The following is a 13,944-nucleotide window of genomic DNA, read 5'->3' as shown; positions in this document are numbered from 1 at the left end:
AGCGTTCCTATCTTTTCCTTGTTATGATGTTTCCACGTAGAATGTAAGTTTACGTATTCCCATACTACACACACAAGCGGTATGTAGGTAATCGTATCACAAAAACACCTAGTTTCGCATATGAATGGCTCTCATACCCGAAACCTAGGGAAGCTGCAGTGCAGTCTGTAATTAAAGCATTGTTTCGTAACGCCATTTTAATTTTTAATGTTTACTAAAAAGCCCGGGCAGATAATTATAATTGATAAGGTTCTTCGTTCGCTCAATTATATTAAATGGAGTGAATGTTAGCTGTTTCCCGCTTCAAACAATAACGATAATCAGATGGCAACTCGCGAACAATGACACCGCGCTTTTGTTGCGGTAACCATCACTCAAGTAATCCGCCAGGATATAAATAGGGTAAGTAATATATTATTAGGTTGTACCATACGAAACTCATAGCACTAGGTTTATAATAACAATTAGGTATCTACTACACTTGATACCTACCAGAACTATTTCGCAAGCAATGATATTTAAAGGTAAACTTTTTTTTTAATTCATTAAATATGTAGTAACCACGATTACCTTCCTAGGTAGGTACGTGATATGATCAAATATGTCACATGCAATTTAATATTCAGCATGGTAAGAGACGGAACCAGGAGCGAACCGAGAAGGATTTTGGCTTTGTTTTGTCAAATAATTTTATGGCGAAAAAGTCCTAAGTAGAAATATTAGTATGCAGTCTCCAAAGGAAGAAAAGCCTCTAGGTTAGAGGACGACAAATTTTCTTTCGGAGCTTGTCGCCCTTAGCTTCCACTCCTGCTAGATCCAGTGAGCGTTGTCCTCATTAAAAGTGCAAGCGGAGTCAACCTAAGCTTTTAACCGACTTCTCACGGCGCTGTTATACTGTTAACCCGAGTATAAGCGGTGCACTCGTAATTCTTACTTAAAATTAAAAGTTATTGTTTCATGAAACGTGTGAGAATGTTTAATTAGATAAGTGGAATAATAAACGGAACTAAATGCGTTAATTCGATGAAAATGATGAGCTTTCCTTTTTATAGCAACGCTTTTCAACACTTATCTACATACCTGAAAATAAATTTAAATGCAATTTATTAATTAGGTACCTATGTAATAATTTTGTAATATTCTCTTAATACGGTATATTTTTAAAAGAATTGACTATATTTATAAACAATAGAATGGATAATATTTAAGTGCAATTAAAATAAACTTCAATGTTTCAGTATTACCTGCTTACTTATTACACAGTGTAGTTAGTATAATAGCTATTAATATTGCTAATGTGCAAAACAAATTAACGGGTATGTTGATACCTGAAATTATTAATAGATTATTGGTAACCCAAACAGAAATTAGTTCCAGGCTATTTGCGACGCGTCCTGGGCTCATCGAAAATTAGTTTCGGACGAGGTTCACGCGCGCACGCCCCTTCCTCCGTCATGTGCGGAGGCTCTACAGTACACTCATTAATGAGTCGGGCTACAGCAAAAAATGTGTTCTCCACACAATACGGCGCATGACTCGCCGCTCCACGATCAATTATTAATAAAAAGCGGGCCGCTTCATTGAAAGGGCGATTAGCTCAATATTTATATGGAATATTCGGTATCAACGGCGCTTTGTGCTCATAATTCGGTGGGTCATGACGCGGCGTGTTTGACTGTACGCCGCCCAACATAGACCAACTGCTCGGATGCAACAGAAGAGTTACATGGTTCATGTTTAATGCATTACAACAACAATTGCGTATTAATATGATACGAATAATAAAAGTTTATTACAATTGTTGCAAAAAGGGTCATTATAAACAGAAATGAGCCTATTCGATTTACACTTTCAACGCATGTTTCTTGTCTTTTTGAATTAATGTTCTCGACTCTACCCTCTCTAAACCATTTATATCACACTATTTCAGACTCCTGCTACTAGTGAAGTACCTACTAGCTGTGTAAATAGTTACCCAAGTAAGTATTTATTAGGTAATTATTAATAATAAATTTTCTTTATACGTTTCAAATTTTGTTGCTTTAATTGATTTAATTTTTAAACATTGTGTACGTGAGTAATCTAAAGCTAAAGATTTTGAAATATAAACACGACAATTTTTGCTTTTCTCATCTGAGGTTTATCATCGATAGGCAATATTGTGGCACTTACCATACGATCAGGCGTGAGGCCACCAGGCTCGCATTGTACTTCCGAATTGACTCGCCGACTCAAAAGAATTCTTCGCCGTGAAAGCAGCTACTATGTCGGCATAAATTTATTTAATCTGATACATTTCCTCGTACATCAATCAAGCAGGCCACGCACCAGCTCGTCTGATAGCGAATTATGGCCAGATTTATTGCTGTTTCCTCCATTAATTGTGTTAGTAAAACTAGATAGGTAATACTTAGGTTCTTTATGGATTCTTTAACGCAAACGCAAAATTACCTAGATGATAAAAGGTATCGTCAATTACCCTAAATAAGTATTTACTTACCTACTACTTTAAATAAATAGATAATTACCAAAATAAGTAAGTCAATAAATATGACCTGACTTTGTTTTTAATATAGACAAGTAGTTTTCAGAAGTTGAATTAAATTGTTAATAAATGCGTCCGTAATTTCTAAACTTCACATCAAACGGTGTAGTAAAAGACAACTGCTTTAGTCTATTCATCTCATCGCAAACCAAAATGTAGTTTTAATTTTTATTCCTAAATGATTATTAAAGCTGTTTATGAGTATATTTGTGTGTATTAAAGAAATAAGATTTCATAATAGTTCTTTAATTTTTGCACATAAGCACCTTAGTAGTTCATAAGTATAAAATAATTGCTAGTAAAAAATATAAGAGCATTCGCTTTATCGGGCATTACCATAACTATTATTTTATTTAGCGCATAGCTAGCGAGGCGTGAATCAAATTTAAATAACATAGCGACATCGTTTCATATAGCCGATATCTGACAGAACGATTTTTCAGTATAACTGATGGTAATGAAAAGGCCTTTTCACGAGGTTTGGCGCCGAACGGCATGCAAATGTGCCGGTTAATGATGCGCGAAGCCACGCCACACAACTATGCTTAATACAAAAACAACAATGTTCCATTGTTACCGACTTGTTATGTATAAACTGTTAACAACCAACAGCTAACAGATGCAAATATCGTTAAGCAAAACAGATATTATGGTGTAAAAAGAGAGTAACGCTATGCGAATACGCGTTAGCAGGTATGTATTTTATGTATTTTAAATGTTGGGTGGTATATTAACACAATATTGTGGAAAACAAAAAGAAATTCTTTTGATTTTATGCACGTGGGATTATAGTCTTACTTTAGCATAGAGTTAGTTAATAATTACATTTTAACAGTACGTAGAACGTTATCAACGTTATAGAGTACCTAACTACCTATCCCCCCACCTACCCCTCAGTTGCGGAAAAAATAAACTACGAATGGCAGATAAATAATAAGAGAACTATGTGCCTGAATAAACTTAGTTACTGAATATTAAACCATGTATTTTGACAAAGTAAATGAACCTATTCATTTCTTTTTATTTCCACAAAGTAACAAACTCATTCTCGTCACGATTAAGTCATTCAAAAGTGTCGCCTCGGAGAAAGCTCTTCAACCTTGAAAAGGCCGGAGATTACAGCATGAAAGCGCCGCACAATACTCTTTTAATTTGTCATTATGCAGCAATAAAAACATCGTAAATGAGAGCGACAAAAAAGTCGTTCAGCCTCACAAAAACCGCGAACGGGGGCCGAATTCGCAAATCATCCCGTCGTAATGATGGCCGCTTGAAAAAAATTTAAATATCAAAAGGCCGGACGGGCCACGGTAATGGTTTAAAGTCATTTTTCATTCGAGTCACTCGTGAGTCAGAAATATGAAAACGGTAGCCAGCCATCGGCTGCGCGTCCATTATCTCGATTCGTGCAACGATTAGAATTTTTGGGCATGATCCATCTTTCGTAACCCACCTTTTTCAAATGACGATGCTTTAAATTAATGAGACTTCAGATTCAGTAGACAAAAAGTTTTATTTACAAATAAGAATGAGACGTCATAATGATATAAAGTCAATTAACTGCACTGATCACTTAGTTTTCTTCTTTTTGTTCCTCATGTCCCTGTTGTAAGTGTCTACTGGGGGTAAGCCGCTGTCGAACTCGCTGGCCGTGTGCATGGAGCTCTGTTTGTTTACTACTCTGCCTCCAAATGCACCGATTTTCACTTTTGGAAACCTGTTAAAATCAAAACAATTTTTTTTAAGAAGGCATAACAAGCTGTCGGTTTGTACCTGCAATAAACACATTATTAAATAACCAAAACTTCATCCAAATTGGATCTGTAGTTTTTGAGAAAATCGCTGATAGACAAACTTACATACGTACATACATACATACATACATTGCTTTCGAATACAGGACCACCTTTTTTAAGTCGGTTAAAAATAATATCAAACGACATAAAAATAATTTATTTTAGGTAGAAGAAGTATTCATGTCATATGATGGTAAGTGGCCACTGCCGCCTGTAGAAATCTGTAATCAACGCCAAATAGGATTGAAACGCTATCTGAGGTGGTCATTGATGCATTACCACTCCTAATGACACAGTAGCGCTGACACTGCTGTGAGATTAAGCAGAAATAGGTAGCGTGCTACTGGAGTTGAACCATGAATAGATCCATCTCATTTCTTTGTCAAAGTATATAATATTTTAAGCAATGTTAGCCTAGTGGTTAAGAAACTCGACCTCTTGATCGAAGGTTGTCCGAAATTCAAATCCCAGGCACGCATCTCTGATTTTTCAAAGTTATGTGCGTATTAGAAATTAATAGTCACTTGCTTAAAAAGTGAACGAAAACATCGTAAGGAAACTTGCATACCTGAGAAATCTTAAAAAGAATAAAAAAATATGTATGTTTTAAAAGGTATGTGAAGTCTACAAATTAGCATCTGGCCAGCGCGTTTGACAGTAATCAGTTGTATCTTTGTGTGAGTGTGTTTTCCATACGTATGTTTGTGTGAGGCCTGGGGTTTAAACCTTAAACCTCCTCATTGAAGGACCGAGTTTCAATAATAAGGCTACCACTGCTTACAGAAATACATTTTGAATTTATAACATCCCTCCTTTTGTGTCAAGATGTAATCACAATCACAAAAACAAAAACCAATTAAAAACTCCCTCCTTTTGAGTTGGAGTTTAAAACACCACATCAAAAACCAACTCACCCTGGCCTCTTCTTCTCCTCCTCGTCTCGCAACGTCAGCCTGTTCGTCGGCTTCTCCTTCTTCAGATTGGGGTCGGACTTCGCCCTCTTGGCCAGTGCGCCGGGCGTGTCGCGCAGGGCGAAGGCCTTGGCCGCGTGGCCCAGGTGCAGTTGACGCGCGTCCAGCCACATGCGGACCTCGCGAGGATACCCCGAATAGAACCGCACCCAAGATGTGTATGCTAAAACAAATGAGTTTAACCAAAGCTTTATACAACAAAGCAAAGCAGTGATAGCCTAGTGGTTAAGAAACTCGGTCTCTCGATCGAGGGGTCCGAGGTTCAAATCCCAGGCACGCATCTCAGATTTTTCAAAGTTATGTGCGTATTAGAAATTAATTATCACTTGCTAAACGGTGAAGGGAAACATCGTGAGGAAGACCTGCATATCTGAGAGATTTATAAAAAAAATCTCAAAGGTATGTGAAGTCTACCAATACGCACTTGGCCAGCGCGGTGGACTACGGCCTAATCCTTCTCATAATGAGAGGAGACCCGTGCCCAGCAGTGGGACAGTAATGGGTTGTTGATGATGATGATGATGATGATGATGATGATGATGAAATTATACAACAACCCATAAGACTTATAAGACTCGTAAGATTCCTACGACTTAAACTAAAACTAATAAGACGTTTAATATTAAGGTTGAAAATTTGCAAGAGTATATTCATGTTGTATTAAAAGTTACCTCTCGTGGTACTTTCCGCTCACCAACACCAGTTGGTGATACCAAACCACCATTTTTTCTGCAGAATTAGGCCTCATCAAAAAGACTAAAATCATTATTTTAGAAACCCGAGAAGCTTTCGCGGGAGTGATCTAGCGTACTTATTGAATGACTCCTAAGGCCAGGCCGGAGTTCATCCTAAAACCATGCAAGTGGTGATGGTATAATCAGATAGGTATAGAGCGAGTATTACAGCTAGCTCAGGCACGCCTTTGGCGCAAGCTGTACATTACTTGCGCACCGTTTCCGACTGTCGTATCTTGAATTAAACGATTTCGAAGAGGTTGTAAGGTCAAACCCGCGTCAAAAGGTCCTGTAATTCTAAATTGATGATAAACTTACCGCTGCTAACCCTAGCTCGAGATGTCTGCTACTCGTTTGACTGCCCTAAATTTCCAGTGGTACCGATGTACTTTTAATGTCAGATCCGAGTTCATCCTACAGTCCTGTAAGAGGTGATAGTGTTACCTCTGCTAGCCCTGGCGAGCCAGTCCCGTGAGCTGTGGGCTATATGTTCGAGCCGCGTCTGCACGGCAATAGCGGCGCGCTGCGGAGACGCCGCGGCCGGTGCCACTGTACGTAATAGTTCCAGCGCGCGAGATTTCGCTAACATAACCTGTACCCTAATGTCAGTTTCTTCTATTTTAGCTAGTAAATTTTGGAAGTGAAATTTTCCCACATTTTAGGGCAGCAATCCCAATGCTTACTTTCTTACTAAAATTTGACTATTTAATTTACTCGAGACTTTTATGACAAATTATTGATTTATTAGTTCGATAGTTCAATTATGATTTGCAAACTCACATTAAGTGTACTGGTGTCCAAGAGTTCCTGAGGTCAGACCTGAGTTTTTCGTCCTCCTATAGGTAATGAGAGTGACACTACAGTACGTCCTGTAATTCTAAAGCGTCGATGATGGGTACCTCTGCTAGCCCTGGCGAGCCAGTCTCTTGAGCTGTGCGCGACATGCTCGAGCCGCGCCTGCACGGCGATGGCGGCGCGCTGCGGAGACGCCGCCGCCGGTGACACTGTACGCAACGGCTCTAGCGCGCGAGATTCGTCCGATTGACGTAACCTGGTGGAAATTTAAAAAAATATAGATAGGAAGTACCATATAATATGGTAGAAACATAGAAATATTCTGTCTAATGAAATATACAATGAGTTAGAATTAGGCATGGGCGTAGCTACAGTATTGGTAAGGCTTCAAAAGCGGCAGTTTAATCCAAATCAGCAAAGAAAATAAAATTCGGCTAGTTTCTGAAATTTATCGTCAAAAAATAAAAATATTCATGGTACTACATAAGATACAGAAACGGTAAAATCAAAAATATTGCTGAGTTTGTGTCTGTAGGGTATGTGATAGAGACACTTAAAAAGTACCTGATTCGCTTCTGTTCCAGGTGTCGCACGAACTCAGCCTCGCTGGGCAGCAGGAACAGCACGGCCGCACCCACCTGAGCCGCGCGGCCCGTACGACCCACCCTTTATCACGGAAAAACATTACCAATTTAGATATTTTCCACTTCAAAACTATACCCATAGCCGTAGCTATAACTTTGTTAAGCAGCACTTAACAGCAGTTAGTCTAAAACGGTCGGTTAGTCTAGGTACCAACAGCAGTCATTCTAAAACCGTCAGTTAGTCTACGAAATTTTCTCTCCAGGGGACAGTACCTGAATAACACATATCCGTATGCCTGTATTTTTGAAACATTTGTGGTAAGTAATATAGGGACGTCTCAGCCCCTAAAATGTATACGTAAAAAAAACTCCTTGAAATTAAAAAGAGCGTAAAATTTTACCGTCCACTTCAATTATATTGAATTGCAATATACAAAAGTTATAAAACAGTTTTAAAACAAATGTTTACTTCCTCCCACTTTAATTCCCAATAGGTAAGTTAAATGAAAACAAAACTATGTAATAATATTTCCTTTATAAAAACAATAAGCAATAGTTTACATACTCTTTGCACCTACCTGTGTACATAGTCCGTGACTGATGCGGGAGCGCAATATTGCAATACCAAGTCTACTCGGGGCACATCCAGACCCCTCGCAGCTACATCCTACAACAAAGTAATACTGATATTGATAATTTAAACGGCAAAGCGAGTTTCGCCCTTCTCACGTTAGCTGTGGAAGTCGCTACTTCTATCATGAAAATAAAATCAGAATTAACTAATTCTGATAGACAGCTGTAAACTTGTCGAAGACTTGGGCTGTTTGCGATCCTCTAAGTTTTTAGTCAAGGCCAGAGCTTATTTTGTTTATAGAATGCCTTCTAAGATGTGTATCCACCAGAATTATTGTTATACACATAGCACTATGATCCTCTGTATCCGAACCAGGAACCGTAACAGACCGGGAAGATGACCTAAACACCACACAGATCGCCGATAACCAACAAAGAAAAGTAACCTCAGAAAACCTCAATTACTTTTTAACAAAACAAATTTAATTCCATTATAGTTTTATTGTATCTAAAATAGATAGATAGATTTGAAATTAGTGAGATAATTATGATGAAATAAAGTGTAGAACAGGAGCTTTGTAATGCGTAATGCGCTTGCTTTGAACGGCGGCGGCGCCCCGCTGCTAGCGAGATTGGACACGATATAAACTCGCTATTGTGGGATGATTACCTCCGATGTAAAGAACGTTTCGACAGTTACGTCGCTCTATAAACAACAAGTATTTAATATTCGGGGACAAAAAGAGTCAGGTCAATAGCATTTTTGGGTTATCATTTGACGCTTAGAATAGTAGAGTATATTGTTCATATTGTAATTGCTAATATCTGTATACATATTTATTCATGTACTCAATCTTGCACAGGAAAACTAAAGAAAATTTTTAATTATTTCACATTCGTATAGCTAAATACTTTTTATTAAAAAATTGGGAATAGAATACCAATAATATAAACGCGATTTTGCCTACCGCTGTCATCCGCGACCTATTTAAATCACTCAGCAAAAAGCAACACTTAGAATATCATATTACAAACTTATTAAAACAACACCCGATATTGATATCCCATTAAAACATAAACATTCACTCAACCAACGTTAACCACAAAGCTAAAAGATCAAAAACTTGCAAGGGAACGAATCTCGAACATCGCAAAACCCACCTGCACGTAGCACTCTCATACGGCCTCTTAAACGCAATGAAAAAAGTATACACAGAATATGTTAAGTGATGTGGAAAATGCCACAAATCCAAAAAATAAACAAACAACTTAAGTATCATAAACCGTACAAGATGTTTTTAAGTAAAAATAAATTACTTACAACCAAATTTTGCTACAATATCTAGATTTTGATCAATTAAAACAGTTGCACAATAATTACGTAGCATTGATGTTATTTTGTTTCATTACGAATTCTGTTACGGATACCACAAATGAAATACATAAGTTAGAATAATTTTTAGAAGATAATCTTATACTTTTATCTCCTTTCGCATCTATCTTCTTTACGTGTTTGCAGTATCTTTTAACGGGAGAGTTAAAGATAGAAATAGAAAAATAAACTGTCTGTCTTTCAAAATTAATAACCCTAAAGAGAAAGTTATATTTTAAAAATAATAGCCGAGTTGTTGATGATTAGTACGCGTGTCTATCACCCTAATAGTAAACAGTTATCTAAAATTTCATCTTACGAAACCACACACTCTATCTCTTCATTATCATTGTTATTAGCATAAATGAACTCCTTGTATAAATATAGTTTTGTTGTGTATGTATAATTACTGTAGATTTAATATGGATAATTTTACTCACCTATGTATGTATAATTACTTTAGATATAATATGGATAATTTTACTCACCGTACAAATTAGCAAGCCACGCTTTGCTTGCCTGAACTGTTTGAAAACTTCCATCCGCCTCTCGTGTGGCATCGAACCATGGAGACTGAACACATCTATGTCTAGTGGCACTAAACTCCCTTCATCGGGTACCGTATAATCCATTTCATATTCCGATTCTTCAGACGAATCGGAACCATCCTTAAAAAAATATTTGATGAATTAACGTTATTTTTCTCAAAATTTCTCAAAATACGAAAGTTGTATTCCAATTTGACTTTTTATACACTAGTTTACACCTACAGATTATAATATAATTCCAAAATCCATCTAACTCTATTCTCACTACAGTTAATATAATAATAAGAAATACAGTTGATGATATTATTGGTTCCAATAAGACCTTACAAGATGGACAAAATAATCATTTATTTATAAGAATCTGCTTTCATCTCAAAATATCAATACCTACATCTTTATCCTTTTTCTTTTTATTTTTAATTTTCTTTGACGGGTCTTTCTTCTTATCATCCTTCCCCGTTAGAACAGTTTCTAATAACTCAGAGTGATAGTCAACCATTTCTAATGTGGCCATGAATACAATCATTTTGCCCCCTTTCTTGTTCAAAACGCAGTGCTCTACTATAAGCGAACATAATGTGACTAGTCTTAATTTCATTGGCACTATAAGGAATGTTTGGTTGACTGTTGCTGGCAGAACTAACTCATCTTCTTTGATTGCTGTTTGCACTGCTTCCACAAATATATTGCTAGTATTTAATGACGTCACAACTTCAGTATCCTCTTTTATTTCATCCTCAGCTGACTTTTTCGCTTCCAACTCTTTTTGCACTTTGAAATATTCATAATCAGAGTCACTATCACTATCTTCTTTACGCGTTACTTGTTTCTGTTTATTACTTTGCTTCTTACTATTATTTTTGTCATTATTAACCATTTTATCAGTACTGCTACTGAACAAATCTTGATGCATGGAGCCATTGAAAGCCTTTAGTCCTATGAAATATGATAAATGTTATTATTCATTATACAATTGTCTGACAATACATTAATGTCTGTTTTATGCACAGATTTCAGAAATATCTGTGTTAACTATTTTAATTAATGATAAACCATTACTTTGTAAAAACTAACCTCTCTTGGACTCTACAGCGACATCGACGTCACTTTTATCATTATTGATTTTCGAATCGGCTGCAGTGTCTTCTTCCGCTTTTTTAACAGAATCTTTAGCTTTTAGTTTGTTTAATTTATCTTCTCGTTGGGAATTATCTTCGATATGTTTTAAATCCTCTTTGGGTTTTAAAGAATCCGCTACAACTGCTTTACCTTCAGCAGTATCTACAAACACCGGTTCCTTCATAGTAATACCTGCTAAATTCTCAACAGCCTAAATAAGAATAATAAAAAGTTATTAATTATTTGAAAAGTTGCTACAACTCAATGGTCGATAAAAGATACAATACCTTTGTAAGAGTTGCTGATAATAAAATAGTTTGCCTTTCCTTCGAAAGTAGCACTTCTGTCAATGGATGTTTGTTACTAATTACTTCATTTTCATCCTTATTTTCTGGACTCTCTGTTTCATCATCATTGATAAGTTTTTTTGGCATTGTTTGTTTCACAAGAGCCATGGGATCATATGTAGCAGCTTTCTTATGATCTTCAATGGCTTTTACTATAGCTGCTACATCTTTCTCATACCCCATATCTAACAGACGATCTGCCTCATCAAGTATTAAGATGCTAAAAAGTACAATTTCAAAGTTAATGCAACTTCACTAACAAAATTTACCTTATCTATTTAAAAAATATGACATTAATCATACCCAGTTTTGGCGAAATTTAAGGAATGTGTATGTCTTAGATGGTCATTTATTCTACCAGGTGTCCCAACTAGTACACTAAGGCCCTTTCTTAATCTTGCCTTTTCAGCTTTTCTTTTCTGTCCACCGCTGAGCAACCCAGGCACTATCCAAATAAACGGCTGGAAATTGATTTAACGTTTTATAAAACAGCCTTTGTAATATCCCTTTTTTGTAATGTAACTTTACAAAGAAAATAATTATAAAATTCATGGTATCTATAATAATGCTAATATATTAATTTTATTGTGGAATACAATAAAAAATACATTTAATGAAACAATAGATAATAATAGCCTCCATAACAAATGTGACTTAATAATGTTCTTGTATATTACCTTAGTAAGTTTCACAAACAACTCGTATGTTTGGACGGCTAATTCTCTAGTGGGCACCACAACCACAACGCTTATACCGTCATGTCTATTAACTTTGGGTCGTATAGCCTGAAGAGCTTCAATAGCCGGTAGAGCATAAGCTAATGTTTTACCTGAACCTGTTTGTGACCTGTATAAGGAATAATAATATAATTGGCTATATGCAAGAAGAATTCACTTATGGAGAGTTCTATACCACGAAACAAACACTAAACCATCCTATGTGTAGTTCAGTTCTTTATTTCAACACCACAATTAGTTTTAAAATTTAAAATTAAGTTGTATGATAATATTTTATCCAAATAATATTCTTCAATAATTGGACTCTAAGTGAGTACTGTTATTATTATCAACTCTTTACATGTCTGCTATTTATGATGTAAGATGCATCCGATATGGTAATAAACACTTAAGTGAACAATATTATCTGTATTACACAAAATGTTATATCTCGGACATGACAATAAGCAGTCCTATATAAATAAGCAAACATAAATATTGTGCTTCATATACAAATATTACATAAATTAGTAAAAGTTACTGTATAAAAATAATCCTCAAAAAGCCTAGTTAGCATAGAGTACATGAAAGGTAAAAAGAACAGTTTAAAACTTACCTGATCAAAACATCTCGACCCTGCAGAATAACTGGAATGGCTTTTTGTTGCACTGTCATCAGTTCAGTCAAGTTTAAGTTTTGCTGTAAGTTAGCGACACTGTGTGGATGTATGTTCAAGTCTGCGAAGGTCTTGCCAGCAAACACCTTCTCTACAACAGGTTTTACCGCTCTCTGCCCAATGCGAGGCACCTCGGGGTTATTTTTGAATAAAGAAGATATCCACGCTCCACTTCTTGGTTTTTGTTTCACTTGTAACTCATCGCTGAGTTGCTGATAATCCTTGCCTTGGAATTTCCCCTTATTTTCACTAAGGTCTCGTAATTTCGATGCCAAATCGTCCGACTTTGTTGGTTGAGTATTAGACAGCTTTGGAACCTTCTTCTGGGGCTCCTCTGACTTTCGCTCATTAAAGGTGATTTTTCCCGCATTTTGAGGCCTTTTCCTTGCAATTATCTTCCCCCCAAAGTTGGGTTTACTTGCAAACTTATAGCCCTCTGCATTTTTTACATTCTGAGATGCTCCAACTTTTTTATTATTCTAAAAACAAGGCATGCGTTATATGAAACATATTTAAACGGAATTCGAAAGTGTACGTTTTACAATACATACCTTTTTACCAACAGTGATATTCAATTGTAATTCATCCATATTATGCACAATATTTACTAAACCTCTAAAATTTTAGGTTATTCACATGTTGTTATGTGTCAAAGTCAAACGATGTTGACAATATTGACAGCAAACTGTTTTGGTTTATTCTTTCTTTTTAATTTAAGTTTTACAGCTTGGCATACAAAGTTGTCAGCCAAATATGTTAATATTCAGTTCAATTTCTTCAGTTAAAGTTATTCGAAAGTAATAAGAAAAAAATCGTGCATATACGTATAAAAATATTTCAAAATGCTAAAAGCTAATAAAGTAACTGTTGGTAAGTGATGTCATACATTTTTTTAATAATTATAATAACCTTAATTACATTGTGTATACGTAGCCAAAGTTACTTCCAAACTCATTGCCGCTTTTATTAAATTAATTTCGGTTCATAGTAAAAGTAAAATAAAGAGCTTTATATAAATTAAGATTAAGAAAAATTAAAGAGAAACTAAAAAATATTAAGTAGGTAGGTCTTTTTCAATTTTCTTAATAGCTACATATTTCTTTTAGTTATGTTTCTTTACTAACTTTTGATCTTTTATTTGCACAGAATCCCTTTTACAGCGCAGTTG

The 13,944-nt window shown here is 35.9% G+C and overlaps 1 protein-coding gene across 2 annotated transcripts; it reads right to left on the bottom strand.

Annotated features, from left to right (window-relative positions):
• Window positions 1-4,039: 4,039 nt before the first annotated feature.
• LOC140746854 (ATP-dependent DNA helicase DDX31) lies at window positions 4,040-13,452 on the bottom strand. Of its 2 annotated transcripts, XM_073078952.1 has the most exons (14): window positions 13,328-13,452; window positions 12,717-13,255; window positions 12,062-12,230; window positions 11,688-11,845; window positions 11,325-11,604; window positions 10,993-11,248; window positions 10,310-10,854; window positions 9,859-10,038; window positions 8,004-8,092; window positions 7,406-7,507; window positions 6,988-7,097; window positions 6,491-6,532; window positions 5,256-5,475; window positions 4,040-4,262 (listed from the first exon to the last, which is right to left on the bottom strand). In XM_073078952.1, the coding sequence occupies exons 1-14, from the start codon at window positions 13,364-13,366 to the stop codon at window positions 4,115-4,117; spliced, it is 2,877 nt and encodes a 958-aa protein (XP_072935053.1). In that variant the 5' UTR covers window positions 13,367-13,452; the 3' UTR covers window positions 4,040-4,114. The 2 variants fall into 2 exon arrangements, with proteins under 2 accessions (XP_072935053.1, XP_072935054.1); XM_073078953.1 differs by lacking the exon at window positions 6,491-6,532 and having other exon boundaries at window positions 6,946-7,097.
• Between the last annotated feature and the right edge of the window lie 492 nt (window positions 13,453-13,944).

The sequence above is a fragment of the Epargyreus clarus genome, unplaced genomic scaffold (genome assembly GCF_041222505.1).
Source record: "Epargyreus clarus isolate Ecla_fem2 unplaced genomic scaffold, WU_Ecla_fem_2.2 ptg000014l, whole genome shotgun sequence".
Classification (NCBI taxonomy): Eukaryota; Metazoa; Arthropoda; class Insecta; order Lepidoptera; family Hesperiidae; genus Epargyreus; species Epargyreus clarus.
This window is presented reverse-complemented; position numbering and strand designations above follow the sequence as displayed.